The sequence below is a fragment of the Dipodomys merriami genome, unplaced genomic scaffold, assembly GCF_024711535.1.
Source record: "Dipodomys merriami isolate MVZ:Mamm:240054 unplaced genomic scaffold, mDipMer1.0.p SCAF_2, whole genome shotgun sequence".
Lineage (NCBI taxonomy): Eukaryota > Metazoa > Chordata > Mammalia > Rodentia > Heteromyidae > Dipodomys > Dipodomys merriami.
In genome coordinates this window covers 14940679-14953976 of record NW_027203381.1, presented here as the reverse complement: position 1 = coordinate 14953976, position 13298 = coordinate 14940679, and the positions used below count along the sequence as shown (strand labels likewise).

At 35.8% G+C, this 13298-nt stretch overlaps 1 protein-coding gene across 1 annotated transcript in view; it reads right to left on the bottom strand.

Moving 5' to 3' along the window:
* Mbd2 (methyl-CpG binding domain protein 2) overlaps nt 1-13298 on the bottom strand; it is a 62517-nt gene that overhangs the window by 18727 nt on the left and 30492 nt on the right. The window contains exon 3 of the mRNA XM_070029122.1: nt 11345-11482. Within this exon, the coding sequence (XP_069885223.1) occupies nt 11345-11482 (138 nt within the window). The remainder of the gene's footprint in view (nt 1-11344; nt 11483-13298) is intronic.

The window sequence follows — 13298 nt, the reverse complement described above, 5'->3', positions numbered from 1 at the left end:
AATGCTTGTCAAATACCTGAAAGGTACAGTCATAGAATAAGACTTTCATTCATCATGCTTAAATTATTCATGTGTGTTGTCTCTCATTTGTGGATGTTAAGCTCAAAATACAAACACACACAACGATATATGTATATAGAGACATCAGGTTTGCTAATGCAAAGTATATGTAGGAGTAAAACACGATAGTGTAAATTCTTTGAACAATTGACAGTTTAACAAAATGAACACTGAGAAGCTAAAACAAGTTTTGAATGGAGTTCTAGTATGAGTGGGGTGGGGTGGATGAATAGTAGAAGGAACAATCATAATACTCAATGTATGAGTGTGAAAAAGGAAGTGGGGACTTGTAACTGTAGAGAATGGAGAGATAGAAAGAAGAAGGAAGGAGAATGATGGAGAGGTGACTGAACGAGATGCAGTGTATATATAAAGAGCTGTCTTAAATGTTAATCTACTCATACAAGCATTTGAAGATTAAAAATAATTCTTTTTCATATGCTACTTCATAGAAAAGTTTGTAGAGTAAATTTTTATTGATACTAGGCCCATTCAGAGGCTGAAGCACAATCCTTCTCCTTTGTACTTGTCACTTATCAGCACACTTGGAATTATTTGTTCAGTGTTTTACTTCCCTAACTACACTTGAGGGCATGGTTCAGGTCTAACTTCTTTGTCTATGCAACGTCTGTCATGTAAGTGCCATTAGATGTTATTGAATAAATTAGCCAGTTATTTCAAAATCCACTCAATTGGAGGAATTTTGATTTTTAATAGTCAGGCTTAGTTGCTCACCAGAAGAGAGGCCTTTCAGAAAAAGCTTTTTGAAATCAAATTCAATAGTGCACATTAAATACCTAAATTTTTATAGTAGGTCATTAATAGGTAATATTTCTTGTTTAATTCCAATAAAGCACAAAATAAAAATATGTATGTATTATTTAAAACATGATATTAAGTGACCTCTAGAATTAAAATAGGTTATAAATCCTCAAAAGGGGAAGAGAAGGAAAGAGAAAGAGAGAGTTGAGGGGAAAACAAGAGAAGGGATAGATGGAGAATTACTATACACCTATAGTAATTTTAAAAGTATAGTCTTATAAAAGAATACATAAACCAATAAAATGACCAGGAAAGACTAACATGCAAGCAGATCAAAGGAACAGCAAAAGGTTAAAAATACCACTTTCATAAAAACATTTTGTCTATGAGGAAGAACAGCAATAGCAGGGCACTGGTAGCTCATGCCTATAATCAATCCTAGCTACTCAGAGAAGCTGAGATCTGAGATCACTGTTAAAAGTCCACCCGGGTAGAAAGTCCCTGTGAGACTCTTATCTCCAATTAACCACTAGAAAGCTGGGAGTGGAACTGTGGCTCAAAATGCTAGAGCAATAAGTAGCTTTGTGCAAAAAGAGCTCAAGGACAGCACACCAGGCCCTTTTGTTCAAGCACAAAAAGAGAAAAAGAAAAGGAAAACAACTAGGCATATAGCAGAAATTCTGAAGTACCAAGAGAGATTAATTACAATGACAGAAAATGTAGCATACAAATGACTAAAACACCAAGAACAAACCAGACATGCTGGTGTACAGCTATGATCCTAGCACTCTGGAAGTTGAGGAAGGAGAACTTAAAGCTTGAAGCCAGGATGGGCTGTGAGAATTTTGAGGGAAAGAAGTATGATGGCATCACTTGTGCTGCCCATGGATATACATCATGTAAACCTTACTTAATCTGTTTACCCAAAACTCTGACACTCTCTCTGAGTTCATCTACCACTGTGGGACCTCAAGAAACAATGCCTAAAATTAACAAGAAAGCATAACCTATAATGCTCAACCTCTCTAGCCATAGAAGAAATGCAAATCAAAACAACACTAAGATACCACCTCACCCCAGTTAGAATGGCTATAATCAAGAACTCTAATAACAACAGATGCTGGAGGGAATGTGGACAGAAGGGAACCCTACTGTATTGTTGGTGGGAGTATAAATTTGTTCAACCACTTTGGAAAGTAGGATGGAGGTTCCTCAAAAGACTCCTCATAGAGCTCCCCTATAACCCAACAATCCAACTTTTGGGCATTTACCCGAATGATCACAAACCGGACCATACTAAAGCTACCAGCACAACTATGTTTACTGCAGCATTATTTACCATAGCTAAGCTATGGAACCAACCCAGATGCCCCTCAGTAGATGAATGGATCAAGAAAATGTGGTATATATACACAATGGAATTCTATGCCTCCATCAGAAAGAACGACATTGCCGCATTTGTTAGGAAATGGAAAGACTTGGAAAAAATTATATTAAGTGAAGTAAGCAGGCCCAAAAAAACATAGGTCCGATGGTTTCCCTTATTTGCAATAACTAGTATATGTCTGAGACAAGCAGAAAAGGTCAGATAAGTTGATGTTAGGCAAAATGAACCCCAAGATAAGTATTCAAATTTTTTTTCCATGCGGTTATTTCTAACACATTTATAAGATGATTTCTTTGTTGCTTTGTATGTCCCTCCCCCAAGATATAACCCCTGCTTTCACTGTATTTGATATTGGTATAATTTGTGGAGGGGAAGGAAAAAACAAATCGTTTAAATAGGGATACAGGTGGACCCATTGCAACAATGAGATGTACAAGTTGTTATGTCGAAAAACGAACTTTTCAATTTTGGGGCGGGGATGGGAAGGGATAGGAAGGGGAAACAAAGGCAGAGGCAACAATGCTTGATTAGAAATGTACTCATTATCTTATCCATGTAATTGTAACTCCTCTGTACAGTTAAAAAAAAAAGAAAGAATTCTAGAAACACAGGGGGAGGGGAAAGAGGAGGGGAGGAAGGGGGGAAGATGGGAAGGGATGGCAAGGGGAAACTAAGGAGGAGGCAACAATGCTTGATAAAAAATGTACTCATGACCTTGCTCATGTAATTGTAACCCTTCTGTATGGTATTTTCACAATTAAAAAAGACTAAAAAAAAGAATGAACAACAACGGTTTTGTGAATGGTAGAAGACAAAATGTAGTAGTAAACTACTTTTATGAAAAATAAGTTTTTAATATTCACTTTTTATTTATATTTCTGGTTTTTAGAGAAGTGTAACTTTCCAAAAAAATGGGAACCCTCACTCAAGATATAGATGTACATAATAAGCTATGTATACTTATTTTTTAATTCATACATAATGTTATAACTATAACATATAACTATAGCTCTTTCTTCCTCTATAAAAATTATATGCTAATACATCAAAATTGATTTTTACAAAGTTTTTTATTGTAAAAATATAGTACAGAGGGGTTACAGTTACATGAGCAAGGTAATGAGTACATTTCTTATCAAGGATTGTTGCCTCCTCCTTTGTTTTTCCCCTACCATCCCTTCCCTCCCACCTCCACAACTATACTCTCCCCCTTCCATTGACTTTTCTCTCATGGGCTCCAACCCATCTTTTTTTTGGTCAGTTGTGGTGCCTGAACTCTGGGCCTGGGTGCTGTTCTGATTATGTGGTGCTGAGGAATCAAACCAAGGGCCTCATGCATGCAAAGCAAGCACTCTAACCCCTCTACCACTGAGCCACCTTCCCAGCCCCCAGCCCTGGATATCCAATGATTACTTAACAATATACATTTTCTAATTCAAATTCATATCTCGCTATATTTTTAATACTGAGCTGTTTTTAATACTTCCATATTTCTGTCAATTATGCCATTCTGCTAGTCAAGATAACTGAAAGAGTCTTCACACAGACACAGCTGACCAACCAATATATTTTGTCAACTATTTCATGACCAGAATAAAAACAAGTTTTACCATTAATGTCCTAACTACCAACCAAAGTTTTTGGGTTTTTTTCAACAAACTCCTAGCACTAAGTCAGTCATAATACATAAAACAGAGAGGGGAGTACGACCTCTGTCTGGAATGCCCGCCTCTCCTGTACCCTTTACTTTTGAAGACCATACATCCTCCCACTAGAGGACCTCCTTCACAGGTACATACTTTATGTGTGTCTGAATCTCCTTTCTCCCTATCACACTACATGGCAAGCCCCACAAAAAGCAGGGACTTTGTTCAAAATGTCTGGCATAGGCTGAAAGCTAAAAAAAAAAAAAAAAAAATGATACTTGAATAACTCAATTCATTAGCTCAATTCAAGAAATCCACATGAAAGATTGTCATATGACAGCAATGAACAGCCATAATAAAATCATAATCAGAAAAGAAGAAAGAGGATCTCTAAATCCAAATTTGATTAATCAAATGTAACATCTAAATTTGGCAGAGAAGATTCTGAAACAGCCAGCTGGAAAAAGAACAGCAAGAAATATGATCAGGGTTTATACAGATGAGAAAGTTGAATAGCATACTCAAAAATCTAAAAACAGAGTTCTAAATATTATGAGTAAAGAACAAGACAAGAAAATGAGAAAAGTAAAATGAAAGTAAGTGAAAACCAAATCAAGAAGGATTTTGTAAGCCATGTTAAGGGGTTTGGAATTTACGCTAAAAACAACCACAGGAGTGGTGGGTCACACTGTAATCCCCACACTTGGGAGGCTGAAGCAACAGAGTCATAAATTCAAAAAACAGCCTTCACTACATAGCAAGATGTCTCAAAAAATGAATAAATAAAACTAACAGCAAGCACCAAGAGTTTTCAGCAGAATAATACTCTAAAATGTTTGTGTCCGAAAAGCTTCTGACTATAATATAAAGACTGAATTGAAGGGAGGAAGACAGGAAGCAGAGAGATGAAGTAGGGATGGACAAGATAACATTCGCACACAGTCATTGGCTGAGATGTTTAGGATAAAAGATAAGAATAACCACGGATTACATGCATTTCTAAAGCCCAAAGAAGAAAGCAGGTTTCTAGGATATTAAGAGTTAAATAAGATAAATGAGAGGTGCTGTTGGAACTTTCAAGTGAACAATGCAGGGGCAGACTGGTGCAAGCAACATGAAGCTCAGGATAACAATGTAGATGAGAATCACTAAGCTGCAAGTGGTAATGAGGACAAATAAGGTAACACACAGAGAAGAATGTGTTGATACTCTGGGAAACTCCAACAGTTTAAAAAATGGACAGAGAAAGAAGAATCTAGTAGGAGGATTGAGAAAAAACTATGGAGGAAATCTAAGAAAGTCACACATACACAGTGATACACACACACACAGTGATGTTCTCTCTCTCTCTCTCTCTCTCTCTCTCTCTCTCTCTCTCTCTCTCTCTCTCTCTCTCTCTCTCTCTCTCTCTCTCTCTCTCTCTCTCTCTCTCTCTCTCTGATTCAAAGGCAGGGGTTAGTCACAGAGTACCTAGGGCCAAACCAGTTCAAGTAATTTAAGGACTGAAACTTATCCATTCAATTTGTAAGGACAGCAATTTTTAGTTCCCACTACCTCACATAAAACCTTTTATTTGTAACTAACTTATGCCCTCATGGTTTTCCTGTTCTCAAATAACAGCTTTAGAAATTGACTCTCTCAACTGCAGTATTCTCTAGCTTCTATTCCCTTTCTTAAATCCTACTCAATTTTCAACGTTTAGCATATGTCTCTTACCTTCTCTAAAGTTTACCCCCAAATTCCTACTAAAGTAACATCGCCCTTCTTATACACTCATAGCATTAGGTGCTTGTACAGGCATCTCCCAAACACGCTCCAAAGTAATAATTTTAAGTAGGATGGCACATACTATATATTTTCTTTACCGAGACAACCAACAATTTTTCTATCTAGAGTTAAGGAATATAATATCCCCCATATATTCTTAAACTGATCTGCATCTCAATCATAAATACACAATAAGATTATTCTAAAAGTAACTCAGATTAGGAGGAAGTAAATGTTGCTAGAATGACAAAATGAACAGTATTTTGGGGGGGTTATAATAACTAAATAGTGAAATATGTTACAGATTTCGCAATGTCTTTAACATATTATATGGCTGTAAAATTTATGTTTCATCTGGAAGGTTTCTTACATTGTCAGTCATTTAATCTAAAAGAAAAGGCTGATTTCTGAGGGAGTAGTGTTAAGTTTTCTCATCTTTTTTTTTAAGTTTTCTTATCTTTTTGAAGAAAGATTAGCACACAAAATCAAAGGAAAAATATCTAATATAAAGTGGAAAATACAAATGCATTCTTCACTGGCTTCAATAAAGCAAAACAAGAACAAGCAAAGATTGAAGGGACAAGTTGGTTAGAAACAAAGTTTATGGGAAGTAGGAGCTGAGAATGGTCCATGTTTGTTAAGGTTTCCTTTACAGTTTTTAAGTGACATCATTTGTTTCTTTATAAAAAAAAAAAAATTTACAACAGATCAAAAAAAATGCTCACATTACTCCTATAACATAAAGTGAATATTTTATATCTTGTAAGAAATATAAGCAATAGTCATAAACCACCAATCACTTTAAAAGGTAAGGCCTTAAATATAAACATGAATGCTAATACATACACACAAACCAACTGACTAAAGGACAGTATGCTTAGAGGAGGACTCCAAAGGAATAATTCCTCTGAACAACTAATGTACTGTTTATCAAAATGAATACCAGAAGTGAAAATATGTTTAGGGGGAGGACAAAGGAGTGGGCATGTGAATGGAAGGAGGAAGGGTAGCAAATGTAGTAGTTATATTCAATGAACATTATGGACAAAATGAACTTACTATGTAACTCAAGGGTAGGGACAAGAGGTAGAAAATGGGGGAGAATGACGGAAGGGGTAACACTGACAAAGAAGCATTGTACTCATAATCTGATTTAGGAAATTATAACCCCTTTGCACAAGTGCTTAATAAAAACATAAAGTGAAGTAAAAAAAATGAAAGGCTTTATCAGTACCCTGTAACTTAATAATTAAAACAAAGTATATAAAGAAGATGAAGTTTCTTTGATTTGAAGACAAAAGGGAAGAATCAAAGATGAGAGTACCAAAGAAAGGAAGAGCCAGGATGGTGAGTTTTCCATCTATTCAAAGACTAATTGTAGGAAAGATATTCTTAATAACAAATCAATTAAAACTAACAAGATTCTTAGGATGTATTTTATGCATCCTGTTGAATAAGGACATGACAATAATCTCACTATTTGAAGTAACAGTCTGAGAGTTAGTGGAGCTCCCTCTACTTCAGGTTTCTTTTCAATCTAATAAAAAGACACTATCAAAAATGCTGGTATTTCTGCTTGACTCAGACATATACTAGTTATTGCAAATAAGGAAAACCATGGGACCTATGTTTTCTTGGGCCTGCTTACTTCACTTAATATAATTTTTTCAAGTCTTTCCATTTCCTAACAAATGTGGCAATGTCATTCTTTCTGATGGAGGCACAGAATATATATATCACATTTTCTTGATCCATTCATCTACTGAGGGGCATCTGGGTTGGTTCCATAGCTTAGCTATGGTAAATAAGGCTGCAGTAAACAAAGTTGTGCTGGTAGTTTTAGTATGGTCTTGTTTGTGATCATTCGGGTAAATGCCCAAAAGTGGGATTGCTGGGTCACAGGGGAGCTCTATGAGGAGTCTTTTGAGGAACCTCCATACTACTTTCCAAAGTGGTTGAACAAGTTTACACTCCCACCAACAATGCAGTAGGGTTCCCTTCTGTCCACATCCCCTCCAGCATCTGTTGTTATTAGAGTTCTTGATTATAGCCATTCTAACTGGGGTGAGGTGGTATCTCAGTGTTGTTTTGATTTGTATTTCTTTTATGGCTAGAGAGGTTGAGCATTTCTTCATGTGTCTATTGGCCATCCTTCTTTCCTCTTCAGAGAAGTTTCTCTTTAAGTCTTTAGCCCACTTATTTATTGGGCAGTTGTTTCTTTGAGGATTTGTTGTTGGGGTATTTAATTTTTTGAGGTCCAGGTATATTTTAGATATGAGACCCTTGTCCATTGTATGACTAGTTAGGCGAAATGAACCCCATGATAAGGACACAAGTGGTGTTTTCTTTCTTGTTATTGTTTCTAACATATTTATAAGGTGATTGTTTTGTTGCTTTGTATGTCCCTCCCCCATGGTATAACCCCTGTTTTCACTGTATTTGATGCTGGTATAATTTGGGGAAGGGAAGGGGAAAAAAACAAATTGTTTAAATAGGGACACAGGTGGACCTATTGCAACAATGAGATGTACAAAATGCTATGTTGAAAAACAAACTTTACAACTTTGGTGGGGAGGGGTTGGGGGAAGGAGTGCAGTCGTGGAGATGGGAGGGCAGGGATGGAAGGGGAAAAACAAAGGAGGAGGCAACAATGCTTGATAAGAAATGTACTTATTACTTTGCTCATGTAATTGTAACCCCTCTGTACGGTATTTTCATAATAAAAAAACTTATTAAAAAGAAAAAAAAAGAAAAATGCTGGTATTCCCTATCACTATGACTACTTATCTTCTCATAACCAGGTTTTACAAATTCATTTTCTACTTCACAACTTTAATTCTGGGCAGAAATAAATACTGAATTCTCTATTCAATTCTATTTAACACAACTTCTTTTACATATACTAATATGTACTTTTTAAGCTAAAACATTTATCAGAAATTTATTATCTATCAATTTTACAGAATTAACACCTGATTATAATTAAATATCTTGGGCATATGATGAACTAGGCACAGAAATAGTAATTTTTACAACTGCTTGTCATCTAAATTAATTACTTCCAACTACTCAGAGGTGGAATCTAATTTTTTTTAAGTTTAAAAAAAGTTAATCTTATCTCTGGAGCTCAAACTCAACATTTTAAAAAGAATTATAATACCATTAGCTTGTCTTAGTATTTTTAGAAATGTTAGCTAAAGGAACTTCAGAAAGAGAAATTTCACTGCATGAAAAATAACTGCAATGGAATAGTCATCAATTTATACTGTCAATCTAATTTTAAAAATCTAAAGTGATAAGTTTCCAACAATCTACCTAATATGGTTAAGAAACTCATGCCTCAATTCTTACATTGAAGATAATGAAGCAGGAAAGAAAACTAATGCCTTAGTACAATCATAAGTATCTAGAAAAGACTGTCAAGTTATTTAAAGATAAAGTACAAAATGGCCCACGCTTTTAGAAAAGTAAATGAAAAATAACTTTGACACTTCCTATCTATGCAAGCTAAAAAAAAAAAAAAGATTAAACCCTCAAGAAAATGAGTTAAAATGATATTACATTTTATGGTAAAGAGGGAAGAAGGACTTATCTTTGATAACACTTAATTTTGAAATAATTGCACAAACCATGATAATAAAAAACTTAAAAGTATTCAATATATCAAAGGAGCAACCAATCTGGTTATCTCAACTTTAAAATTCGAAGTTGCCTGTCTTTCTTTATAAACACTTCTAGTAATGGTACGTTGAAAAATCTATGACTGAATTTAGGTACAAAAAACAATGTTTCTGCACCCAAAAATGTTAAAATAACAAGCATGTAAGCTGGGCACCGGTGACTCACGCCTGTAATCCTAGCTAAGGCTGAGATCTGAGGATTGCAGTTCAAAGCCAACTCTGGCACAAAAGTCCATGAGACTCATATCTCCAATAAACCACTCAGTAAACCAGAAGTGGTGCAGTGGCTCAAATGGTAGAGCGCTAGCCTTGAGCTGAAGAGCTAAGGGACACTGCCCAGGCCCAGAGTTCAAGCCCCATAACCGCCAAAAAAAAAAGAAGACAAGCATGTATAACTGACTATTCTTTAAGCAAACCTGTGGGTTTAGAGACTACATTGAGTATGACTTAGCAAAGAGGGGGCTAATATCTATTAAATACCATCAGTTCTCAGAAAACAACTCAAATTTCCAACGTAGAACAGCTTTACTAAAGATTATATTCTACCTTTACTTTTGGGGACTTCTAAAGAAAACTATTTTACTCAAGTACATCTTTTCAAAAATGTTACTTATTAAGACGCTTGATGAAAAACAATTTTTCAAACACCAGAAAACAAAAGGATAAGATGTTCAAGACTCTAGAAAGAAAATGAGAAAGAATACAACTAGCAAACAGTGTTATCAAGGAGGGTAGAGGTCAAGATGATAGATTTCCTCACTTGTTGAAATGGATACACCAGAACTACCAGCAATTTGGTGATAATTTTGGGTGTAGTACTACAATAGAAGGGAAAAGCATCACAGAAAGCTGTATGGCCCAAAGGAAACCTAACTGTTGACAAGAGCCTAAGGGCACATGCAAGTACGCATCTTTATACTGGATGTGATACACTTACATGGCCCCTGTTGAATCTCTTGGGGACCAACAGTAAAGCAAGTTTAGAACTTCAAATCTTGAGACATCTATAGCAAGATGCTGATCCAATGTGGCTCCAAATATCTTCTGTTTTCCTGGCTCACCTGAAGAGGAAAAAACACTAGAGAGGATGTGTGAACTGTATTTCTTTATGTACTTTCTTCTAGAGCAACTGTCTGAACGTTTCAGCCCAATTCCTTATGAAATCTGGAGAAGAAACACTTGAAGGAAGGACTAGTGAAAATCAAAATTCAAATGAAAGGGGCTGTGAGGTGCCTAGAAAGAGAATACATGAGCAAAAGATGATTGCTGCGCGTTACTCATGCAAGGAGACAGAAAAAGGAGAGGAAAAAATCCACAGCTGCTTTTCCCTTCACTCGCTCGCCCTAATTATTACTAAAATTTCATGAACTATCTCAACTTCTTACCACAATTTCAGAGTCAACAAGACAACATTCTGTGGAGGTTTTAACGCTTTATCAAGTCTCCCACCCATTTCTATGGCACTATTTAACAGCAGGGCAGGCTTTCAGATAACATGTTTTCTAAGAAAAGAGTCTGGTAGAATAGAGCATGAACCAATAAAGGAGAAGAAAAATTCACTGAGTTTATTAAAAAGCAAAAAAAGGAACTCACAGGATGGCATACCATATTGGCAAAGTTTAATATATTTACAAAAGAGGTAGGGACACATTTCATGAAGAAATCAGAACCAATAAAGAAAAAGGAAGGAAAAAAGTAGCATCTAAATAATAGAAAGTATTTTTATAAAGCGACACAAACTATTTGTCTCAAATGGGAATATCATCCCTAGACAAGATAACCTTTAAAAAACTAAGAGAATCGTATGTTGTATACCACACAAAAAGCATAAAATCATAGTCCATAATATTAGACCCTTTTTATTTTTAACTTTTTTATCAACACATTTCACCTAAATTTTATATTCATGACATTGATGCAATATCCCAGCACATAAAACTTTTTTCAAACATTTCATTTTGATTAAAATTGATTTGATTATGTCTGTTAAAAATACTAGAATTTTCTGAAAATTAAAATTGGAGGATGAATTAGATCCTTACCTGACGTGGCTGTTCATTCATTCGTTGTGGGTCTGATTTCACTTTATTACTAGGATGGTTTGTGACTTTGGTTACAGGCTGTTTGAATATTGATGCTGTTTGTCTAATTGGCAATGTTGTATTCAAGTCTGGTTTACCCTGTGAATATAAGTGTTTTCATTAATTATATGTAAACATAATAGGAATTCCTTTCCTAGTCCAAAATGTATTATTTTGAGCTCAATTACTCCCAAATTATCATTCTGTCTCAGTATTTTAAACACTCTATACATTTTAGGCAGGCACTGGTGGCTCACACCTGTAATCCTAGCTACCTAGGAGGCTGAAAGCTGAAGACTGCGGTTCGAAGCCAACCTAGGCAGAAAAGTCAGTAGACTCTTATCTGCAATTAACCACCAGAAAAACCAAAGTAGTGCTGGGGCTCAAAGTGGTAGAGCACTAACCTTGAACAATAGAACTCAGGGGCAGTACCCAAGCCCTGCATTCAAATCCCACAACCACACACACACACACACACACACACACACACACACACACTTTAAACACTTGATATGAGACATACATACGTGAGTCTGATAACAAGTGCAAAGTTTGTAGTATGCTCCTAAATTAAGCAAATTGTGTCTATAAAATTTTTAGTGAATTTGATTAACAAGATACTAAGGACTTTTCAGAGTGAGGATAGTAAGCTTATATAAAATCCTATAAATTAACATTTTTTATATAAAAATGAAATTACTAATTCTGGCAAACAAAACTCAATTTAGAAGAATGTGATAAAATAAGGAAGCACAGGTTTACCATGTTTAAGCTCAAAGTTTAGAATGTTTTGAGCACCAATGACACGAGTAGAAAGTTCCATACCTAGTTTCATGTGACATGCTGCAATGAAAAGCTGCATTCTAGTGAGGAGAAAATGTGGCATAAGATTGTAATTCACTTCATTTGCAACACTCAACAAAAGGGATAGGGAGAAAACCCAATTTCAACTGTTTGGATATATACATTTAGTGAAAAATGCAAACAATATATCCTGGATCATGTTGACAGGATAGGTGATTAATTTATGGAATATTTGATGAGCTTGTGTGTTTACTACTTCCAGATTGAAACTGTAACATCAACTTCCATACTCCCAGAGATTCCCCTACCTAAGCTCACCTCAGAATCACCCAGGAGTGGATTTTTTCTTTCTTGCTATTGTTTCTAACGTATTTAGGTACCATGTGATTTTTTTTTCTGCTTTGTATGCTTCTCCCCCACGGTATAACCCTGTTTTCACTGTATTTGATGTAGGTATAATTTGGGGAGGGGAAGGGAAAAAAACAAAATGTTTAAATAGGGATACAGGTTGACCCATTGCAACAGTGAGATGTACAAGACATTATGTTGGAAAACGAACTTGGTAAGAAATGTACTCATGACCTTGCTCATGTAACTGTAACCCCTCTGTATAGTATTTTCACAATAAACTTATTTTTTTTAAAAAGGACCATACAGGAGACCATTCAAACACCAACAAGAAGGCCCCAATGCCAACGGAGAGTGTGGTTCAATAGTAACCCGGAGTGGGCCCTAGAAATTTGTATTACTAAGGTCTCCAGGGCTGTGATGTAAGCAGCACACCTAAGGAAGTATTACTCAAAACAAAGATTACCAACTGGTGGCAGGTGAAGTACCTGTCATCAATAGATTCAATTTTCAATGCTTCTAGTAAAGTAAGCCAATAGCTAAAGATCTAGAGTCATGGTACAAAACCCGTAATTCCAGCTTCTTGAAAACACTTAAAGATGAAAAAGTGCTGGATTGAACTTGGTTTGATGACCACCATCCACGAGTGATTAGTCATGGGTGCCACTAGAAGTGCCCTGTTCCCTCAGGCAATACTCCTCACAACTCACATTTGCATTACCTATCTGGGACCTACTGGCATAGTTTGTGGTCACTGCTTAAG